Consider the following 25,377-nt stretch of genomic DNA (forward strand, 5'->3'; position numbering starts at 1 on the left):
CACTACGTAAAAACAAGGACCCCCTAGGCGGGGTCAATTTTGACCCTGTGGCAATAATTTGAACAAATCTGGTAGAGGTCCACTAGATGATGCTGTATACCAAATATCTAAGCCCTGGGCCTTACAGTTTCGGAGAAGATTTTTAAAGATTTACTATATAACACTATGTAATGAAACTAGTGACCCCTGGGGCGGGGCCATTTTTGACCCCAGGAGAATTTTCAAGGTTCTAGGCCTTGTGGTTTTTGAGAAGAAGTTTTCCCTATATAAGTCTATGTAAAACAAGTGACCCCCGGGGCAGGGCCATTTTTGACCCCAGGGGGATAGTTTTAACAATTTTGGTAGAGGACCACTAGATGATGCTATATACCAAATATTAAGGCTCTAGGCCTTGTTGTTTTGAAAAATAAGATTTTTAAAGTTTTTCCTTTCCGTTGCCATGGCAACCAGAGTTCTGCATGGAATTCCATTCTTTGAACAATTTTCAAAGAGGACCACCCAAGGAACATTCCTGTAAAGTTTGGAAGAAATTGGCTAAGCGGTTTATGAGGAGATGTCGTTTAAAGTAAAAGTTTACGGACGGACGGACGACAGACGGACGCCGGACAAATTGTGATCACAAAAACATTTACTTATTAATTATTATAGCACTGCGCATAGTAATATACTTTTCATTTTTTCATTCCCCCCCCCCCCCTTCCCCCCCCCCCCCTGGGAATATATGGCATACACAAACCAAACTTATACTCTCAATTGTTTCAAATGAACATTATTATTTATTAACTATTTTGATTCAATTAGCATTCACATTTAGTCAAGTCACCATGATTTGCATTTGAATTTTTGCTATTTGTAACATTAGACATACCTTATATACTTCATTTGTACCAAAATTAAACAAATAACGATCTGTATTATAAGATAGCACAATTTGAAAAAAAGAAAAAAAAAAACTTTTATTACTTAATTAATTGCTTAAACAATAAACATACATTTTTTCATCCTTTTTTATGAAATTCAAAAGCCATTGCATTACTCTTCATATTGACAAACAAGAAATAAAAATAGTTCATGTATGTAATCATCTATTTTATTTAATTTAAACAATCATTTGATATCATTATAATTTAGTTCTTACAAATCATGTAAGTAATTTCACTTTCAATAAATTGAGAGTTAATAAACAGTCACATGACAAATTCCTTTTATTGGATCTTCAATGTCAGATGGAAAGCTATTATTAAGGACCCAAGTGATGTTTGTTCCTGCATCTGAACTGCCTAATTGCAGCCAATTTTGCATTGAATGTTACATATTTGGGTTAATTAAGGGCTATAATCCCTGTCCCGACAATTTTGAAGATAGAACTTAACAAAGTTATTGACTGGCTAAAAGAAAAATATAAATTGAGGAATATAGGCAATGTAATCTTTACAGATATACAAAACTGATTCGCAGATACATATTTAGACTTATCGACATTTTACTTAATATCAAAAGGTTCTTACAAATTATTTATAATATTATTCTTCATATACATACACATTATTTAGTAAACAGTACTGTTTCAACAATTCAAACAAATACATAGTTACAAATGAAATGTTGCTGTATTATGGCAAACACTTGGTGTTCTATCAGTACTTTAACTGAACTGGAACCTCAGATCAACCCATAAAGAAATGGAGTCTAGTAACTTCCCACTCGCCTGCCTCTTGGAACAACTGGGCCATGATTTTACCAGTTACCAGTAAGTGTTCTTTTAGACCATCATGTTGGTCAAAAATGTAATCAGACAAATCAAGACTGTCCGTAACTGGAAATCGGACCTGTTTCAATACATAGGCCACACTTTTTTTATCCAACTCCTTCCAAATGATGGGTAGTGACATGGACATTCCTCAATCTAACTTCTGCAGTGACTTCATTCATTCCTTTAGTCAAATACGGACAGTGTGAGCTGTTGAGATAGACAGCTCCTGTGACATCACATTTTATTGTGAAGAATGTCCAGCATAGATGGCTTGTCATCTAATGTAGCTAATATGTCCGCCCGGTCAGCTCAATCGGTAGAGCGTTGGACTCTGAATTGGACATCCCGGGTTCGATTCCCGGGCGGACCAGGTGACCTCTGTTGTGATTGGTTATGAAATCCTTTCTACGACCATTCGCACTGTACCACTGCACCTGGCATGTACAGAAGCTGTCAGTTCCTTGCAGAGGTGAAGGCACCTAGTACTGGTTCTGCCCAGGATAGGTGTGGGTGGTTGAACTGTCACTCTGGGACCCTTCAATGTGCTCACGCCGGGACCCGGAGTATAAACTACTAACACCACCACCTGGCAGCCTGCTCTGAAGCTTGTCCATAGCCCCATATATGTGTGGCCAGTCATCCATTATCCCCATTTTAATGATAATCTGAAAATAATCCCAAGCACATTTATATGCATATTTATTATATCATATCCGCTTCTATACACTTATCTTCTCTAGGATGTTCAAACAGGCTTGATGTGACAATACAAAATGTGAAGACAAATCAACAGTGAGATACAACAAGTATATTGAATTTTCTGTCTGATTTAAAATGATTTGTAATATAAACAGGACAGGTGAAACTTCCTATTCGACAAATATCTTTTTTTTATTGTCATTTCCAAGCATTTTTTATGATAAGATTATTTAATATTTCACAACTTAAATACCATCAGGAAGTCATAAGATTAACCATCTATATATAAATAATAAATCATATATATATATATATTTAATATATAAAAACAAGTCATTATACAATTGATATACACAAATTAAAAAGGTATTTATACTTCTGAAACACTGTTGCACAAGCCACTGGGCACAAAGAGGTTGATGAAGGTTTTCCTGATGCCCTTTGAGGTTTCCCACAATAATGAGAAAGATGACCTCTGAGAGAGATGGTGGTTATTTCCTGAAACATTAAATTTATACATGTTGTATATAATTTAAAAAAAGGACACTTGACAATATACAGAATGCTGTACATAAAATTCATAAGTCCTATAAATAAATGCTTTTGAAAAATTCCAGAACATATAAACAGCAAAACCCAAAACCTCTTGATTTTGTTCTCAATTGGCCAACAGAGGAAGTATTTTTTTTTTGAAGAATCCATGAAAACCAGTGATATAAAACTGCTGACAAAAAATTAGAGCATGCATTTTTCTTTAACTGTTAGTAATAGTTTAACCCACAAAACATTGGCTTTCAAACGAAAATATGCAAATCTGCGATATGATCTATGTCAGCAGTCTTTTATCATTGGTTTGCAGATACTATTAAACCCAAAAATTTGCTCTTTCCAAGACAAAAAAAATAAAAAAGTTGTAAAAACGGTAAATTTGTGAGAGTGCATGCAGCTTTAATAATAATTAATGTATTCTTGTAATGAAGCTGTTATGTGCTAAAAATAGAACCCAATGAAAAATAAGCATATCCTAATAAGCCTAGCTTTAATATTATGAAGTATTTACTGAATCAAATAGACATATATAGGCAAATGACTGAAAAGCTACCATAATTAAAGCTGCACTATCACAGATTAAACATTTCGACAACTTTTTAATTTTTGTCTTGGAACAAGCCAATTTTCGCTACAATCCATGGAAACCAGTTAATAAGACTGCTGACAAAAAATTAGATCGCGGATTTTTATATTTAAGTTCATAAATTGATGTTTTATGCATTTTTCTTAAACCGTTAGTAAGGTTTTAAGCTCTTAAACATTTTCGAAAATATGAAAATCTAAGATCTGTTTTTTTATCAACAATCTTACATCAATGGGTTGCAGATATTTACGCAAAAATTTGCTCTTTCCAAGACAAAAATAAAAAAGTTGTAAAAATGGTAAATCTGTGAGAATGCAGCGTTAAGAGTATTTTTTAAACTTATAATGAAAGTCATTTGCATTTATTTTACATAAGCACGAAAACTAATGTGTTATTTATTCTGAACTCCTTTATAAAAATGTAGGACAAAACATCCCATGTCATTTTTGACTAAGGGGACAAAACACGTCCAACCCATTTAGACAGGGTTGACAAAACAACCCAGATCATTTTGACATGGTGGACAAAATAACCAGGAAAATATTGGCAGTTCAAAAAGTTAAGACCCCCCTCCCATCCTACCAACACTTGAAAGATCAAAACTAATTGGCCATTATCAAGATGTGTTTTATTACCCCCAATAAACACCCTTTTTCACTTAATTTATTAGGTTTAGAAATGTTACTATGGAGATCTTTATCACAGCATAAGGAAGACACAGTGACTTTAATCATAAGGATTTGCTACAAAGCTACAGTACAATGTTAAGTTCAGCATTATGATAATCCTTACTTCAAAACTCTCTTCATAAAAAGGTGTTCAAGGCCAAAATCTAATATTCATATTCATTACAGGCTGCTTTGCATGACAATTATTAATTTCAGATATTTGCTTTAAGCAATTTATTTTTAATTATAAAAACACTTTCTCATAGTTTTCAGTTTTCATCTTCTTTTTGATATTGACATGTTAATATTAAAGCGGCCTCATGTGTTTTTAATATTTATGTTAGTCTTATATTAAAGCTGCAACCTCACAGATTGAACGTTTTGACAACTTTTTTTAAAAATTTTGTCTTCGAACAAGCGAATTTTTGCGTAAATATCTGCAAACCAGCGATAAAAGACTGCTGACAAAATATCAGATTGCAGCTTTTCATACTTCCATCCAAAATTGATGTTTTATGCATTTTTCTTAAACTGTTAGTAGCAGTTTAAGCTGTAAAACATTAAATTTGGAATGGAAATATCAAAATCTGAAATCTAATCTTTAGTCAGCAGTCTTTTATCACATAAGCAGGTATTTACGCAAAGAAATTCTAATACATAAAGTTTAAACAAAAAATAAAAAAGTTGGAAATCAATACATACACAAGTTGACTAACATATATTTTGAATAATAAACCTTAAATTACTTTCCAAAGAATGCATTTAAGGAAAAGTTACTTACTGAAAACAAGACTGTAACAATGCATGTATTTTAAAGTGAAAACGCATATATATTATGTATTTTAAAAATGTTATCCTTTATACTTTTTACTCTTTCTGTTTTTAAAAAGGATGTAACCCTAACCGAATCATTTTATTTTTGGCCCTACTATAACACAATCAAGAATTTAGCCCCACATTCCAGAATGCAGGGCTTAAATTGTGTTATCATTTTGATCACTGACATGACATCATTGACAAAATAAGGATTCAAAAATCTTTGTTTCCGCCCAACTGACCCTATTTTCATCCTTCTGATCCTTTTTTGTTTTTGGTGTTTTGATCAATATGTGCTTTTTTAGTAAAGACCTTAATAATTCCCTGATATAGGTCAGTTTGCCAAAGAAGCATGGTCCTAAAAAAAACAACAGTTACCGTATGCCTACCTTTTTTGATATTTAAATGGAAACTATGAATACTTTTTTTTGGCCTAAGCAACAATTTTTGTTTGAAGCCAGATGTGCATACTGTGTATTTTTTTACTTAATTACATTGTATTGTCTGCGAATTACCAATATCAAATCCATTGTCCTATTTAACAGGATAATGGTTTTGATATTGGTCCCATGTATTATCATTATAAAAAGTGTAGGAATTTTATTCAAGACCATTTGCAAGATGTGTCATGTTTGGTGTCAATATTATGCTTGAATTATCATATTTTATATTTCTCATTGTTAGATATTTAATTTGTATAAAAAAATGAGCAATAATAAAACCTCTAAAGTTTTTTCCTCAGTTGGTAAGAATTACACCTGTTGTTGGGTTAATAAAAGTCTGCTTGCCTATGGCTCCATTATGGCTTGACCCTGTCACACCCCCTAGTGTGACTGATACATATTTGTGAGGCCAAAGGGGGATCTATCTTCATTGAATGTCAGTATTTATTTTAGCTCCACCCCCTTTACTTGACCTGGCATCGCCCCTTTCACTGAACCTGACATCTGATTGGCTGAATGAATATGCCTTTTAAAGGTTTCCTTATGACTGACAGCCCCCACCCCCCACAGAGAAAGACTGGTCATTTGAGACAATCACTATCATATTTTGAAAAGGCGGCTATATGCATGACTATGAATTGGCTTGTAATTGATTTAAGATAATGATCATTATCTGCAGTTATGCACTTAAATTCATAAAAAATTCATGTTCCTTATACTATGAAAATTTTGGAAGAAATAAATGACTGTCAATTTAGAATTGAACTTAATTTCCATGTAAATATCCTTAAATTGTATAACATGTCGAAGGCAAAATGTAGATTTTCACAGACTGATACAAAAATTTTGCTAAAAGGCATGTTCATTTTTTCAAGATAATGACATTAATAGAAGGTTTCTACTTTGTGTAAGGTTTTCTGAATTTAAACATTTTTTTTTGTCTTCAAGTCTCTTAACATTACCAAATAAAAAGAACTGTCCTCCAGTTTGTATTATGTAGAATAAGATGTAATTTGGAAGTAACTGTAATTTGTTACAAAGATGGTTTAACCAAAACTTAATGAAAATCCCACATTGATTTCGTGCATTATATATATATATATATATATATATATATATGTATATATATATATATATATATATATATATATATATATATATATATATATATATAGCCCGGAATAGTTGTAGCCCGGAATTATAGCTATTCTAGTTTTTCCGACCTAATCCTCCGGTACAAACAAAATTAAACCGTTGTAATATACACACATTACTTCGGAAACAATAGAGTCATTGGACTGTCAATAGCTCGAAATTCACCTTTTATTTGTTACTTCCGGGCTATATGTATTAACATAACAGGGTTTTCCCATGCTGGTACAAATAAAAGGCGAATTTCGAGCTATTGAAATTCGTGTAACAGTCCAATGACTCTATTGTTTCCTACGTATAATTCTGGGCTACAACTATTAAGAGCATATACTATCACACTCATCTGATATATTGGGGATTAAATTTATGTACCAGTACATTATCTTACAGAATGATAGTGATAGTCATTATCAAATTATTATCCTGATTAATAAGTAAGTTGTTGAGTGAAAACTATTTTTAAATTGAGACAATAAGGTGGATGACATGTTAAGTTATTGAAAGCTTTGAAGATTTTATACAAAAGTTATAAGTTGTCTCAATTTATGATTTCGAAAACCATTAAATTGGCAGGCCTAAGCATCATGAGCCACTCACAGACTTTGATGGAATTGGTAAAAGACAAAAAATAAATATTTACTTTCTTAGTGTTGCAATGCAAAAGATACTAGGCCTACTTTCTATCGAGTAAAACATTCTTAATATATAAAGCTTTTTTCCATTTGCCAAATAATGGAAAATTATTTGAACTTGATTTTGAAAAATAATTATTTTTTATCCTGACTATATAATCATTTAGTCTTTAAAACAGACTCTCTTCCTTTTAAACTCTAAAATATCTTTAAAATAAAATAAAATACATTTAAACCCATTAAGATTTAATTAATTATTTAAACAGGCCAGTCTGCACTGCCTTTTCAGTAAGGATTTTAGTCAAAATCATATCTTCGTAAGAACAAGACAGTTCACCATAGGTAATTATGACCCCCCCCCCCCCCAATAATTATGCATATTATGCATATTTGTATACATGTATTAGCTAGACATTATACAACGATAAGTGTATTGTATATATTAGTGAGCAAATAAATGCATTAATAAATAAATAAATACAGATTTATACTGGTAAATAGATTTATAAATATAAATATTTTAGGAAAGATAAACATTAGATAAAAATATTATCAAAGCCTTTTTAGCCATATTGTATTGGCTGGTGGGGTTACTCAAAATTACCGTGCATGGTCCGCTTACAACCAATTAAATATTTTCAATAGCTCTGAGAATGATTCATACAATCTTTGATATGATGTCAGTTTTTTTTACATGGCATGGCTTGACTTGATCAATATAAATTTTATATTATATGACTTGCACAATTCACATGACTTTTCATATATATCCTTTAAGTTTTGTGTGATAATAGATCTTTGATCTAAATTTGTGATTCAAAACTTAAAGATACATATATATATATATTTACTGCTTCGGAATCACACTTTACACACAAGACATGTTAAAATAGATTATTGTACTCACTGTTTTTTAATTTAAGTTTATTCATCAAACTCTGTCACTCTAGCTGTCTCTGTATTATCAGCATCACACATCAACTAAAAAAAAAAATAATAAGAATTATAACAAGAAAGGTTCAAGTAGTTAAAAAATATATGGGCTGTCATTGGACATATAATATAACAATTTACCATGATTCCATGAAATATTTTTACAAACTAGCAAACCTGAACTCTTTAGTAATTTTTTACATCTTTGTGAGATTTTGCATAAAGCATCTATCTAATTCTTTGTTAATTTACCACATTAAAATTAAAATATATTGATTAACTGTACTTTTATTTATTTTATAAATATCTTATATGTTGTGCACCAGTCAATTGTAACCCTGGCGCCCCCAGGTCCAGGGAATAGCGGGGACTTTGACTTTCGGTCCAGCCAACCCTGGGTCTAATCCCCTCCCCTGCGGGAACGAACTGATGGTAAAACCCCGGCCAAATGCCCCTGCACACCAGAGACTCTATATAAGGCCCAATCTCGGCTAAATTTGGCTCAAAGACAAAACCACTGCGGTCACCCGGCCCTGCGTGGCCACATAGAAAGTAAAAACACGGCCAATTCCCGACTATTCCCAGTATACCCCCGGACCGGGGGGGGGGGCGTGGTTAGTAACCGTTACAATTGACTGGTGCATTGGTACAATTGACTGGTGCATTGGTTATAATAACTGAGAGGCCTCAAAGATGCTCACATGACTGTGACCTTTTAGCAGATTAGAACAAAGAAAGGATTTTTAAGAAATATACTCAATGAAACAGAGTAAAACTTTATTCAGGGGCTATACACCGTATGATGAAATAGCGAAAGAAGAGAAAATTGTCGAAAACTGACATGAATTTGGTATCAATGTGTACAATGCATTGAAACTAACTAACTGAAGTACCACATAGTTTACAATTAATTGATTTTTCACATTTTTTTTCCATAAAAAAGATTACTAGGTGGGTATACCTAGTATAATTAATTTTTATGTGTGATTGGCTAGTCGATGTTATCACTTAATGTTACCAAGCTAGGTATATATTAAATCAAATAAATAAATGTAAACTTTCATAGCAGTGGATACAACACTGGACTGCAATTTTGGCGACCACAGTTTGAACCCGGTCTCTGTTATTTTTTCTTTACATTTTGATATTTTTTTACCAATTATGATATCAAAAGGATAAACATTTTATTGAATAATTGTCCTGTATACTGGGACTGACCCTACTGTTTGTATAGTCCATTGGTTAAAGAAAATAGATTAAAAAAGAGAAAAAAATAATTGTAAAGTGTGTGTTTAAGGTAGCACTACCCTAATGAAAACCTCCACTTGAAATGCTTCATTTTAATGTTTTATCCTTTATTGTTAAGCACATACCTACACATCTTTTGTGGGTTCATGTGAGCAGTTCAACTTCAAAGCAACCCAGAAGCTGACATACATGCCATATCCCCCGGAGGGGGAAAAATCCCCCGGAATTTCGACCCATCCCCCGGTCTCCCGGAGGGGATGAAAATCCCCCGAAATTAAAAAAAGTGTGTTTAAAATTACGCAAAATTATCACAGGGTTTAATTATATATGCCTGTTTGCAGTTATAATGCCCTTCTTGTCTTAATTGGATTATCAACTGATGGTGTGTTTTAACAACACCAATTGGGTGACACTTAATAAGTCAGCAGGGCACATTTCATGCATTGTTTTGATTGAAACTGTCAGAATTTGCATAAGAAATGTCAAATAGACTGGTCAGATAAAAGGACGATTTTCATTGGTTAAAACTATAGGTTTTATCCAATCAGAGAGGATGTAACAAATTAAAGTGTTTAAACATGTGTCATTGTCATCAAAATGATTTATGATTTAAAGGTGACAGTACATTATTTGGTAAAGAAAAGGATTAAAATAACTAATAGACAATGCTGTTCTTTGTTATGACCCACTAATATGTTTACATACATGACATGACCTTCATCTCAAATATCGGAAAATAACAGAACTTCCAGAAGAGAAACTGAAAGTAGACAATTCGGATGAAATGACTTTTATTTATTTTAATATTATGGTGGTGATGTTTTTTATTTTTTGATGAATGCCAAAAGATGATATGTTTATGAACTTAAACAATAAATTATGCATTTGCTTTTTATCAGAAGCAAACAAATCTGACTATTTGGGAATTGAAATGAAAAATATTGATAAATCATGTTCCATTCTCTCTATTAGTCTGAAAGTCATCATTTATGATCATAATGAGCAGATTTTGTATCCAATTTTAGAGGAAGGTAAGCCCATTAAATTGTCTCTGAAACATATTTTTCTGTGAAGTATTCTATTTTGCAAGTGAGTGCTTTTATTATGCAATATGGCTGTGTCTCATTAAAATATAGATGAAGTGCTGGAAAAAGGGGTAGACAAGGTAAATTGGCACGTGTGTCATGCCCGTAATGCTACATGGCGATGATGAAAATTCTCTGGTATGTGACCCAAATCCCCTTAAATTCTGGACATAATCCCCTCGGGAGTCTTTCAAAATTATGGCAATTTGTTTTTTGTACTTGCGTCTTAAAATACTTTGAAATTTTGTCAAATTAGACCTGCTAAAAAAAAACCCTGAATACTACCAAAATCCCCCTGAATTTTCAGACTTTTGAACATTAATCCCCCTGAATGGTCTCAAGAAAATATGGCATGTTTGGAAGCATCTTTTTATTTTCCATTTCATTAGCTTACATTTTTCAACAGTAGTTTTATTAGAAAATAGTTATTTTCTTATACCGAAGGTAAAACATACTGTTGTTTTTTTTTTGCATAATGTTCCTAAAAGTTTAAAGATATTTCATATTGATAAGGAACAGGTCATGAGTATTTTTTTAACTTGTTGATTTCGCTGTAAAATGACATTCACAAGCTAAATCTTAGTAGACCAAAGCAGGGTTAGACACTAACATTTTTCACAAGGTAGTCCCTCGGACTACTGGATCCCAAATCTGGGTAGTCCAGCAAAAACTATGGTAGTCCATAAAAATGCAAGCCTGCAACGGATTCCTTCAGTGTTTTGTGAGACTTAGCCTTCTTAGAACATTGTCAGTATAACCCTTTGATTGGTCATGATTTTTATCTGTTTCAATCTTAAAATTTCCACATTCTTCAAAACAATTTTTGGCCATTAAATTTAATTTTAAAACCAAAAAAAATGCTAAAAACTATGCTAAAATACCTCAGATTAAAAATCTAAAAACCATGCTAAAATACCCCATAATCTGTCACTTTCAGGAAAATGTTGCAATAAATCACTTGACACTAAAACACCTCGACTGAGATCGTTGCAAAGTTATGGCACAAATGACAGACATCCTACTGATAAACAATATTTGCTTATTGGCATCCTACTATTCAGTATTCTTTGTTAATCTAAACAACATATCATATAATACTTAAAAAAACATGATGAAATAAATTCCGAAAGTGTTATTAATTATTTTTTGTATGGGAGTAAGATAACAATTAACATGACGCTGCCTGTCACTCAAACTAGCGTCCAAATTAGGCAGGGCTTATCAGTTGCCGTTGCTATCCGCCATGACCTCCGACAATCCTCACATATCAACAGTAGTGTAATTACGCTGTTATATATATTTAACACAAATTATGTCTCATAATTGAGAGATAGTAAAGACAGTTTAAGAAATCCGAAATACTGACATTTTCCCTTTATGCCGCTAAAATTATAATTGATAACAAGGGACTGTTTAGTAGACTAATTCAATTCTCAAAATGTCTTAATGTAAACGTACATAATATACGTATATTTCCGTTTTAATAGCCTTAAAATAAGAAATATCATTATGAGAATTAGTGTACAATATTGATGATATATTGCGATTTAGTTTGATTTTGAAATTTGTCTCCTTATTGTGCGAAAAGTTTTAAAACCGAGGCATATACATTTGCATTTAAGTTTGTTTGACATATTAGTGAAAAAGACACCTCAATTTATGTGAGTTACATTTTTTTATTAAATTTAATTAAATATCTGATATATAGCTTAAGGTCACAAAAAGTATATACGTATAGATAAAACAAAATCATATTTTAAAATGACGCAAATCAAAGTAAAAACCTTTGCATGTATAATGACTATGGTCGTTTCAAAATTTCTATGCTTATTGTTAGAACAGTTTTGCATGTCATTTAAAACGGAAATTTATTCATTGAGAGAAACAATAAGGTAGTTATATAAATAATGATAATAATGCATTACACTTGTATAAAACAGGTGATTCTGAATCGAAAAAGGAAGAAAAACAGCGAAATCCATTGAGTTTTGACAATGGATCTATACAAACATCTTTTTTTGTTGATTTTCGGATAGGAAATTAATACATGTTTTGTTTCCCTTTATTTGAGTTTTAAAATAGAGACTGTTATTGTACTGTAACAAAATTCCGATGTTATTTAGAAATAAATTATTTTAAAGTCTAGACATTTTTCTACCTGAATTATACATTGCATACAATTAATAATAATGAACTTATTTAATGTTATACTTGGTTTTATTGCTACGTTTTACCATGTTCCATGCATTTTTTATCTGATTGTCATTTATAACTTTTGTATTATTATCGTCTGCTTCTGGGTATTTGTCGGAGGTCATGTGACACTGTAGGTGTAGCCTTATCGCTATCGGCGTGGTGTTAATTGTTATTGGCCCTAGCTTCAATGTATAAAATGTTACATTTTGGCGCGAAAATTAAAGCACACAACTCTGTCATCGTCTGCACTTACACTGCATTATACCTGCTTTGGCAGTATGATTAATTTATCAGCTGTTCTTCTAAAAGCCAGTTTAAAAGATTGCATAAGCCAGACATAATATTCCTTCTGTTTGCTTTAAATAAACACCGACATTTGACAATACCCTAAACCATAATAATCATGACGTATTTTCAGAAAATCTAAAAATAGTTACAACCGTCAAGTGTTTATCTGCATCGTATCTTTCATTGTTTTTGACTGAAAATGCAAGGGATTTAGAAAATCTGCCACTTGGACCCAAATCTACCTTGCTGACATTTAAGCAGAGGTGCACATGTCTGACGATTAAAACACACCATAGAGTGTGAAAATGTTTTTTTCCCTTTCTAAATAAAGACATTCTACTGACTGGTTTAAACATTAATCGAAAGGCTATACGAAATGCGCGCGAAATTCGGTTAACAGTCCATGTTGTCCGGAACTGCCCGGCCATCTTCGGCAAGCTTTACAATGAGTGTTTACCGGTGATAATCGGCTTCTTGACATCACGTTTTACGCAAGTTTAAGCGTAATAAAGATTTTATGCTCAATTAACTGATGTGATATTTACTTTCTTCTAGTAGTCCGACGGACTATTAACTTAAAATGTCTTGTAGTCCGACCATAAATCTGGTAGTCTCGGACTACCGGACTACTGTTAGTGTCGAACCCTGCCAAAGAATTGTACGTTTACGGATTTTTGTATCTTTTTTGATATGGCAAATCCTTCACATACAAATTGTTTAGTATCAAAAGTGGGTAGTTATTCCGATCGGGATTCTGGGTTAAAGCATTTAATATCTCAAAAATATCATAAAACAAGAAATATTACCAGATTATGTAATTTTATATCAGTTCCATACATAAAAATGTCATATCCTATGAATAATTATGAGTTTGACGTTTATTTTTCATTTCTTGCTGTCAAAACATAGCGATATATACATGAAGGGCACCTGCAAGGCTTCAGGGCACAATTTTTAAACAATTGGAACATTTCGGCCATGGCTGAGTTGTTACGATTGTATTTTCGAGGTCTATCTAGAAGCTTGTCAGTGGTGGCCGAGTTATTACGATTGGGTCGAGTTGTTCCGCTTGGCATAATTGTTGTCTGTGTCAGTCAACTTTTGTTTTATTGGAAAGGTAAATAATGTGTTTTAATGCAAAATAACTTTTCACTTACATGGTAAAGTATGAATATAAACCTTTATGATCAATTTAAACCATAAAATACTTCACTTAATACAATTTCAATATTTTTCAAAACACCCCCGGTTTTTGCACAAACCCGTTTAGACGTTATTGGCTAAGGTCACAAATCCGAACACTTTCTGATGTTTTTTACAATTATCTTGGAGAGTTTATGTTGTAGTAAGTTAAACTTTCGTATGAAACATATTTGGTTCATGTGAAAACAGCTGTCAAAGTACAGATTCACGATCTTGTCAATATTATGTCGAAAATCGTTCAATTTTATGGATAGTAAATCACCCTTCAAAATACGCTATGGAGGGCACAAATACCGAACACTTGAAAAGCGAAAATACATGGTCATACAATTATAATTAAAAAGTATGCTATATTAAATAAATGGCATTTTTTAGAAAAATGCTTAACAAAACAAGATGAAACTTTGCAAGTGTGACCAAGGCAAGCCTCTGTATTTATCTAGATCATCGAATAATCGATCACGGTAAACAAACGCGTGTTTTAGCCCGTGTTCAGGATTTGTGCCCTGTTAGGAAATGTACCGTCAACCAGTAAGGATTGGAAGAATGTATTACACGTCTATAATTTTAGACTGGGGGGGGGGGGTGGGGGTAGCTACAATAATGAGCAATTAGGGATACTTTTTTTTATTATTTTGACATTTCATGTGTATCCCTGTAACTGCCATAGTCTTAAAATCGTCAAAAGACCCATCGACGGTCATTTAGGTGGACTAGGGGGGGGGGGGGGCATGGTTACAATTGACTGGTGCAACCACTGGGACACCATCTTTTATTATTTTGATATTTCTTAAAATACTCGTTGACGGCTATTTAGGCAGAGTAGCCCCACTCCTTGTCGAAGTGTGGATAAGAAGAGGACTGTTTCAAGTGAACGTTCTTAACGAGATGTCCTACTTATTGACTGTTTATATATTCAAAAATCAAGACAAAAAATTAAATGGAAAAAAATAAATGACTTACCAATGGGTGTTTGAGATATCCATTTGGCACCACTTTAGTGCCATTCATCGCTCTTCAAAGCTCCATAAAACAAAATCATTCGTCTAACACATTCCCGACATCTTAACACAGATGGTATTGATTACTGTGACATGTTGGTGTTAAACCGGTTTGAAGGTGCATTCACTCGAGTAATAAAGTCAAAGATGCACTCTTAAGTACTGCCAGATAAGGTTTACCACAATTAATAATGTTGTTTCAATATTCCTAAAAGAATGAATAAATGTCGAAAACAATGGTTCTTATGAAGGATATCGAGTTAAATTTGAAAGAAATGTGCATTACACACGGTATTTCTACCTTATGAGACTATAGTAGACCACAATAAATCTTTTAGCATTTACCAATCATTAAATATTTTTTGCGCTTTCTGCTATTAAAAACACGGTTACAATCTTGTTATCAGTAATAAATATTTTCAATAAATGCATTATTTAGTATGTAGTTAAAGGTTTATCAGTCACAATTGATGTTTGTTATATATGTGTATGTATTGATTTTGAATAACAGTGTCACTAAACAAAAAATAAACAAATTTACGCAATTTCACAACCTTTTTTCCAGTTCTTCTGGATTACCCTGTATCCCCTGCCTCGAAACGAAAAGTTAACTTGGACGACATCGGTACGTTGTGGTTGTGGGGGGGGGGGGGGGGTCACCCCCCCCCCTTCTGGCCACTAGTGCAATTGCAAAATTAATTTTGATGCGTGAGGGATATACTTAAGCGACGATGTTAACCATTGCTTCAATATTTATGCATGCATATATGTACTTGTTGGCAGTTTGGGTGCCTCATTTCTACATCAAAAATGCTCAACCAGGTATGAGTTTATTGTATAAGTTATAGCTCGTAGTTTGTAAAATGTGGTTCTTTAGCAAATTTGTTTTAAATACGAAATAAAAGGTGTTGCTTCCAAGGTATGCATGATCAAAATATCCATAAATTATGTATGAGTCCCTTTTGCTGAGTGGTTATGCTATTTATTTGTCCATGACGTAAAAAGCGTAGGTTCAGTTGGTTCACCTCTGATTAAAACAAGACTTTATTTTCATACTTTCATTGTATTTTGTTCTGCAATTTCAGTATCAAAGAGTTAACTAATTATTTCAGACACATTACCTGGAAAATGATTATTTGGTGCCAATGAGGTACGAGTCCCTTTAAGAATGACAAAGTGTTTTTACAATCAGCTAGATAACAAGTTCATTTTTTCCACATATACAAGATGATCTACAAGTAATCATCATATGTGTATTTTTGCTTCACTGCTATCTTGTAGGATGACTGGCTTATATACTACTACCGGGTATGAAGTAAAGTGACAACATGGCATTAATTACCAATTAATAGCGTTTATTTTGTAATGCAAAATTCACCAGCCTTACATGTTTGTACAGTTCGATATTTTTTTCTAAAACATATACTAGTAATACTGTTTGAGGAAGGCATTGGCACATGATGCATGTTAACATTCTAAAATGCCTTGCAGCATTTTTAATGGTGTTTAGCTTGGACCAGCTCAAAACCAAATAATAGGGGTTGGAAAGTCTTTGGTTTAGGAGTTAAAAAGTATTTAATATGGTTATTAAAATAATTCAACTAGGGGTTGAAAAGTCTTTGTTATAGGAGTTAAAAAGTCCAAACAGGTAGGGGTTGAAAAGTCTTTGAAATAGGGGTTTAAAAGTCTAAGGGTTGAAAACTGAAAAGTGTTCTTTTTTAGAAGGGTTAAAAAGCCTCTTGGGGTTGAAAGGTCCTGCTCCCCTGCAGAACAGTGTGTATGAAACAAACTATTATCTTAGGTAAAACATTTCATATGGATTTCCATCAATTAATTACATCTTCATTAAAAATCAAGAAAATGGTACATTTTCTGTGTAAAGGTACTGACAACCGAAATAACATTTTCAAGCGTAAAAGTGAGTATAGCTTTGAAAAAATGAATAAGTTCTTAGTCGTTTGTAACCACAACTTAATCGATTAAAAATGGCGTCTGAGGAGATGAAACTAGTGTAAAGATATTTAAAAAATGGAATTTGTGTCACTGGTTGAGTAAGAATACTTCAGGTAATTTTTGATATGATTTATTGCATTCAAATTCATTAAAAGATGCTTAAATCTTATCGCTAAGATATCAGCACAGAAGTATTAGCTTGGAATTGGATGGATACAATGTCAGGACACAGGTAAACAATAAAACAAAACTTCAAATATATTCCTAAATAAATAAATAGGTGTTCTTTTAAGAGATTTAGGAAAGTTGAAATATTTTCCCATTAAAATTTATTGCCAGAACCTCCAATTGGATTAAGCCCATTGCCAATGTTACCAATTGGAAGATTCCAATGGGACAATGTTCCAATTGGAGTTTTCCAATTTCCTGACTTTTCCCATATTGAATTGTGGGAAATATCCAATTGGAAAAAATGGTCGACGGGATTTTTTTTTACAAAAAATGATAAAAAGTACTATAAACACACTTTTTCTAGATAACATTATAACCATTAATGATAATGATTGTTATTAATCACTAATTCCTTTTTTGAAAATGTGGGAGAATTTTCCAACAAAAAATGTTGGGCTGATTTTCCAATTGGAAAAACCATTTTTCCAATGGGAAGGCCATTTTCCAATGGGACTCCCATTGGAAAAGTTGACTTTAAATGCCAAAAAAACATATTTCTAAATTAAATTTCAGGAAACAAAAAATATCTCTTATTAGTATTACCTTACACATTTTAAAAATACAAAAATAAAAAACATTGGGTGAAAAATAAAAAAAATAAGTTTGCAAAAATTCCGGATTTGCAAACTTAATCCGGATGCTGTTATATATATATATATAAATATAAAATATATATATATTGCTCGTGTAGTGTTTGGTATCATAAGGCAACTATAAAGGGACCAGTCAATGTTTCTTTTAAAAATAGATTGTAATTGTCAAGTACATCTCTTTAATTGTTGCTTGGTCAAGGTCAAGTTAACACATATTGGTTGTTAGGAAATCTTCATTTGCCGACATTTCAAGTATTTTTTAACATAGTTCTTTGAAACCTTACTACTTCATCGACCCTGACCAAAATGTAACATGACTTTTTTGGGTGTCATCAGGTCGATAATGAACTTGACAAGACCATACTGATTTTCTATGTTTTTCCTAAAACTCCATCTTTCAGTAGTTTAGCACGTTTGTTTTTGAGAGAACACCACAGATTTATACTGTTGTACAAACATTCCTGTTTCCTTTAGGAATAAATCTTATACTAACAATACAATACTCTTATTCAATGCGAAGTAGTGATGATATGAATCAAAGTCAGAAATCAAAATTGTGTGATCAGTAAAACAAGATCAATAAAAGTAAAAAGTAATGACATTTATTCATGTCTTTCAAATGTTTTGGACGGCCAGGGATTGTATAGCAGGTAACGAGGATATGTAAAAATCTCAACAGATGCCATATTTCATCGAATTCATATTAAATAGCATTTGTTAGGACTGATCGTTTGATCTGTACCGTATGGTAAACATGTTTTGTTGGTAACATTACAGACATAAACGAACTGAGTGACAACAAAGAGATGACCAATGTGGAGATTTCTGCAGGAGACAAATCACAGACAGTAAGCTGAACTGAGTATATTGTCATTATTAGAGAATGAAAGGTTAGCGCCGTGATGGGGAAAGTGTATCTGGCAGCTGAGTCAAATCAACATTGCAAATTCACGACACTAACCTGTAAAAGTTTTACCTTGTGAAATACTTGTTTCTTACTTAAAAATACTTTATTTCAAAAACAAAACAAAAATCTTTAAAATATAATTTATTTTTGAATAATAAGTTAAAAGCACAAAACATGTCAATGGATATATTTGGTCAATTGAATGTAAAGACTGATCATCATAAAAAAGAGTGTTGTACTTTGCATGCTCTGAAATCATTATTCTTGACATAGTTAAGAAGAACATAGTCCATAAATGGTAACACTTATGTTGAAATATCAAGTGCTCATAGTAAGTCTAGTTAACGCATTTAAATGTCAGTTTTTCTCAACGGTTTTCTCCAATTTTGAGAATGTTTTGATTATAACTGCATCAAAATGACGTCATCAACCTATTAACTCAATGTAAAATGGAAGAAAAAGACCGTTGGTGAGATAACACTATTAAATCCGTGTGCGAGGTACCGTTGTTTTTGCGTTACACTAAGGAATTAAATACTACAAATGTTATCAATTAGTTCTGCATTTGTCCACAAATCTGGCCAATTGACCAACTGACAGGAAATATAAATCACTTGACCAACTGACCTGATAAAGAAAACTTAATTAGCCTACCTGTTTTTAGCTCGTTCACTATGCAAGTGATAGAATGAAAGAACCTCATTTGATTGATAGTATTTGTTGTTCCGTTGTTCTTTGACATTTGTAGGGCCCTGATACACTGAAAAATGCCTTCTGCTACCATCAAGTATACGATGTATATATCAAAGCTGAATTGCAAGCGTTTATATAACACATTTATCGATATATACTATACGGTATATTTTACAACATATTCCAATAATATTGTTCTTTGACATGTATATACTTTGAGACATTCTTTATCAATGTATCAGACAGTAAAATTGTTTAGCTGGTTAAATAATAAATACGTTAAAATAGTATAGCAGACTCAATTATCTGAATGTATATTATCAAGGAAGACAATAATGTCCATTCATCGACAATATTCTAAACAGCACATATCAAGTTCAGTCCTAGCTATTAATAAGACGATTTGGCATATCAACAACAAACAATTCCATTACATGTTGTTTTAAGCATGGTGAATCTCAGACAATTGTCCGTAAATGATATTCGTTAGAACTTTTTTTTAACACCTTTGAAGATTATTAAACGAATAACTATTTAAGCTAGATGTGTTCAAAATCAACTGATATAAATGTGAATGAATACTTTACTGTAAAGGCCTCTCCAAAAGCTAAATAACATGCCCGCAAGTTATCTTTCACAAATAGTTAGGCATTAACTCGACAATTGGTATGTAATAAGCAGGTCATTTGAGAAATGTATGCTAGGATATAAAATTGGATTGGAATTAAATATAATGTTTAAAATAAATATACAGGATTCGATCAAAACAAAAGACTCTATTTAATATTTTTAGTATATGAAGAATTTTGCGTTTGTTTAATATAGTCGTTTGAAATATTTGTTGCCTGATATATAATATTATTGTTGTTTTTTGTTTTTCTTAGTAATTGTAGAATTTAGCGCTTGCTTAATAATAGTCGGTTGAAATATTTGTTACCTAACATATCATATGATTGATGCATTATAAACATTCACTTATTCAACAATATTTCACTGTGTAAGACGATGGGATGTAAACATTTCAGAAGCGGGTCAATAAGGATGGACTCGTGAATGCAGACCTTTTGCAGGGGATGATTGATATCCACGACATTGAGGGTGTAAAAGAGTATTCCGAAGTGGTTATAACATAGCTGATCCATTGCCAGATAATGACGACCAACATGATAACTAAAATACATGAACATAATTAAATCGTTTGTACACGGCGTTCTAACTGTGAATTCATACTTTAATTATATATTTCCTTTCTTAGTATTCTGTCGTAGTATGCAAATATTATTATTTCGTTTATGTGTCGTCTGCGAGAAATTGCAGATATTAATAGCTTCACCATCGTTGTATGCCGATCAATATTTTGAGAATATATTGTAGTTGATTGTTTAACTTTGTTTGCATATTTTCATGGTCAGTAGATGACGCCTATTGATATGCGGTTTAGTGGGTCAAAAGTCTATGTCATTGTGTCCTTCAATGAGCCCGATAGGCGACAAATCCGATTCACGGGTTTCTTATTAATAAAACTTGCCATTTCTTTTTATATTCCGAATTACTGTAAAGGAATTGCATATGTCTGCTCATCAGGTGGATATGATTGATCACCAATTGGGCCTGTATTATTAGTGTAGTATATCAGTTTTGACGTATAATTGTAATTGCTGTTTAAATATTGATATCAATTGATATATAGTTCAGTCTTCCGTTTTATATACATTTATCTTAATTTTTCTGCTTCACACTTCTTTACTGTCACAATTATTTAGCTTATCGTTTCTTTAAAATTTAATTGAATGCATTATAGCGTTACGCCATTTGTACAGTATTTTAAACCCATTGTTTTCAATGTTATATGAATCAATTCATAAGTTTATGTAAATGAGTTTTTTAAATTGGTTTTACTTCTAAGCCAAGTGATAATCTAGTGGTATATTACTTCAAGTTATCATTTGTTTTGTTATTTACATACAAAAAACCTGTCAATAACCATGGACAAGTCAAAATGAATAATTCTTTGTAGGAAATTAATTGTATTTTAATATGATTATTCAATTGTGATGTTTTGTTGAGTGGTACAGGACATGCAAAAAAAACAAATAGGTTGAGGCATAGGTTATTCCTTTTCTATGTTGCTGATGTATCAACTCTTGAAGATCAATTGCATAATAAAAATTGTTATTTTGATTTAAATTTTGTTCTTATCTAAACATGTAGAATTGTGTGCCAAAGAAAAATATATTTAATTTCTACACAACAAAAAAAAACAAAAAAACTGACCGTCTTCCTTAAACATTATCGATTTTTTTGTTTCCGTGACAAATTATTTACATAGTATTAAAAAATATATTTGTTTTGTTTTTATAAACATTTATGTTGATTTTTTATGATCTTGATGAAGTTAGTATCAGAAAGACCTTACACATTCATTATTAAATAATATATCAATTTGTTATAAATATTACAATGCTAGAAATAGGGAAACAATGCACGTTTTACGTTGGTTAATGCGGTAGAAGGATACCAAATCGCAAAATACAGCCACATTAGAAATTGAATTTGTACGGATGATTGTATGTATCCATGGTGATGTTCAATCATTAATATTGGTGTTGTTCCATGTTTCTTGCTTGCGTTTTTTGTGTTCTACTTATTTGGCGTTTACCCTATGCCATTAAACGTGGTTTATGTTTAAACATTTGGTTACTGAGCTTGTTTCTGTAGTTTTTCATATAAATATTGTTATACGATATTTATTGAACGTTTTGCTAAGTATTTTTGTTCTGAATGCGTAGAAGTCTAATGGCCAATGCATTGACATGAATATATCAGAATGCTTCCCAGTTGCCATATCGTCTCTCTAGACATGCCATTTTATGTTGATGGACATCCAATACTTTTGCTTCTTGTACATAAAGCTGCTTAAAAATTTTTAACACACTTTGTTGTACGTTATCCTGATGAACAATTACATAAAAGTAGCATTAAGCGAAAAACCGCTTCTGTCTGTGACCATTTAACTGAATCCTCTGCAACTAAATGTACCAGAAACTATATTGATTGACAAACGACTACATATGTCACGCTTGGAAAGGACAATGGACAACTCTCAAGCGCTTTAAATTTAAAAATGCATGCACATCTTATAAGAAGAACATATTATTCAGCGCAACATCTAAAAATTAGAAGTAGATAATATATAAACATTTACAATCATATAACTATGTTTATAAGATTGAAATGGGTAGATAAGCATTCCAATAACCACGATAATATTTCATTGGGCATTTGTATAAGACAATTAGTTTGGTTTTGAGAAAAATATGCATACATAAAAGTGTGTCTATTAAAATAGCTTTGTTTATTCGATATCATACTACAAATAAACTATTTCGCCTTTATCTTGCATTTTTAATACATCCATTCAATCAGAATCTCTTTTTTTGCTACATAAATATTGCTAGATAATCATAAAGTCAGATTTGATTTAAGCCCTGATCGTTCGAAAGCCAATACCCGGAGCGCATTGTATTGAGTGTATATCTCAGGCAAGAAATATACGATATATATCATCATACAGTATGTACGTCCATGCTCTGTATATGTTTATGGTTCAGATTTACGGCCCTCACTCTGTACATATAAAGCGCTTATTATTGCGTCGTGCATATCACAATTCAGCTTCAATAATCTGAAATTCAAAAGCATTTCAACGCGCCTACCTAGCTTTGCGTAAATTAATATACGGCTTTCTTACCTGGGACCCACCATCTTGGATTTAAACGTTCGTATTTATTATAAAAGTCTATTGCAAATGGTCACAATTTCGTGTCTAAATTTCAAAAATGTAACAGAACAGAATAACATTTTCCAGAAACATTTTCTCCAATAGGACTTTTTTTTACCAGTAATACATTTTAGTCATTAATCAATTAAAATTAGTAACTTAGTTTAAATTGAGTATCTTATAACCTTATATGTATGCTGTGTTTGTAACGCTGATTCTAGATATAAGTATGTAAACATTAACAATTTACTATTTGTTACACAATGCGTAAAGGTTTATACGTTTATAAAACAAACATAAACTGAATGTGTACAATGGGCATGAACATTTTCATCGAAGCAATTACTAACAATGCGAACACTGCAATTAAAAAAACACAAAAACAACGCACAAAGGGACATATTATGGATAGAAAAAAAGAAAACAGTCATCGTATTAGATGCGCAAATTTCACCATGATTGGTTTTCTATAAAGAATAGCAATTTCAACCATGATCTTAAACTTAAACTTTTTTTACATTTAAACAACTTATGGGTGATAACATATTACATCAAACTGTGGTTGTCTTCTTGATGTCACATGGTGTACGCATTGATTGCTGCCTGCCTTTTTTGGACTTCTGGCTCAACTTCGAAATAAGTTGTTGATATACCTCAAAATATGACTAACTAGGCAAACAGAAAACGTAAGGAAAGAAATAGTAGTTGTAATGATAATGCTTCTGTAAACAATAAGAAACTACTTTAACAAAGAGTCATGGCGGTGGAGCGAGTCGTTAACATTTCTGTGAGTGAATTATTTGGCCAAAGTGATGGATGGTATGAATATTTGGGCCGGTGTTATGGCAAATTAATTTCAGACCTTCAGAAAGAGAGGGAAACTTTACTTGACGAGGTTGTGTATCTGAAGTTCTAATCAGTGCAAAATAACCTTGTGTTTAATGGGAATACCGGAATATGGGGTACATGATTCATTTAAGATGACAGAGAGAAAGCTACCGCAACATATCCATGAAGCAATGAAGTTATGATAAGGACCGCCAAAAGTATCAGTTTTGAAAGGGTCCAACGGTCCCCGACCTGACCGAACCCTGGTAGGAAGCGACCTATTGTTCCTTTGTTAAGGAAAGGGAATTGATCCGAAGGCAATACAAAATTATGATTGGTATGAATAGTAATGTTTTTAAATAATATCCCTCTTAAGTGGTGGCAAATTGCTAGTAACACGTACCGAATATGAAGGAAGCACAGGGGCAAAGGAGGAAGACGTTGGTTTAAACAGTATGTATGCATATGTTGTTAATATATCAGCAGGTTACAAGTATACAGTGTAAAGGATTGAAGAGATAGCTAAGAGCTAATATTAAGATATCTCTCCTTATTTATATCATTCATACATCGATATGGTATAAACAACTTGTTGCAATATAGAAAAATACATGTGGTAAGGTTGTCGGAAGCCACATATGTATCGTTATGTACAAAAATAGCGTAGACAGTAAAGTATTTTTATTCATAACTTACACGGGATAGAATCGGTAGAAAAGATAAAAGGGAGAACTAGAGTAGATATAAAGATTCTTTATGAGGAGTTTTGACCGATTGTGGCAGAAAAAGGAGATGGCAGGAGTGAAAGAGGTAGTAAGAAGTAGGGTATGTGAACTGGTTTGGTCTCGTGTTTCGGGGATACTCCTGAGTAGGCCTATATAATATATTACAAAAACCTTTTTCGAGGCTGAGACGAACTTTGCGAAATAGGTTACGGTTAGTTAAGTCATCAGAATGAGAACTACCGAATAAGAGTGTTTGTAAATTAACAGGTTTAGGTGATTTGTAATTTTGAAAGAGAATCTGTCTCTGCTTGCGATATAGGTGACAGTGAAAGAAATAGTGTTCGGTCGTTTCTATCTGGCCGCACTGTAGTTCTGGCTTCCATAACTTTAATGTTGATATTTTTTTTTTGATGT

At 32.4% G+C, this 25,377-nt stretch overlaps 2 protein-coding genes and 1 long non-coding RNA gene across 4 annotated transcripts in view; 1 reads left to right on the forward strand and 2 right to left on the reverse strand.

Annotated features, from left to right (window-relative positions):
- The window catches only part of LOC128234641 (carcinoembryonic antigen-related cell adhesion molecule 1-like), a 50,270-nt gene extending 28,470 nt beyond the window's left edge, over nucleotides 1–21,800 (forward strand). For both annotated transcript variants that reach the window (XM_052949005.1, XM_052949006.1), the window contains 2 exons: nucleotides 18,807–18,877; nucleotides 20,655–21,800. In XM_052949005.1, coding sequence (XP_052804965.1) covers nucleotides 18,807–18,877; nucleotides 20,655–20,762 — 179 coding nt within the window. In that variant the 3' untranslated portion in view covers nucleotides 20,763–21,800. The remainder of the gene's footprint in view (nucleotides 1–18,806; nucleotides 18,878–20,654) is intronic.
- The window catches only part of LOC128234640 (nephrin-like), a 79,432-nt gene that overhangs the window by 29,540 nt on the left and 24,515 nt on the right, over nucleotides 1–25,377 (reverse strand). The window lies entirely within an intron of this gene.
- LOC128234642 (uncharacterized) lies at nucleotides 2,377–15,456 on the reverse strand. Its single transcript, XR_008260987.1, has 4 exons — nucleotides 15,215–15,456; nucleotides 8,206–8,279; nucleotides 2,829–2,950; nucleotides 2,377–2,418 (listed from the first exon to the last, which is right to left on the reverse strand). It is a non-coding gene; the product is annotated as an uncharacterized LOC128234642 (long non-coding RNA).

The sequence above is a fragment of the Mya arenaria genome, chromosome 5 (assembly GCF_026914265.1).
Source record: "Mya arenaria isolate MELC-2E11 chromosome 5, ASM2691426v1".
NCBI lineage: Eukaryota > Metazoa > Mollusca > Bivalvia > Myida > Myidae > Mya > Mya arenaria.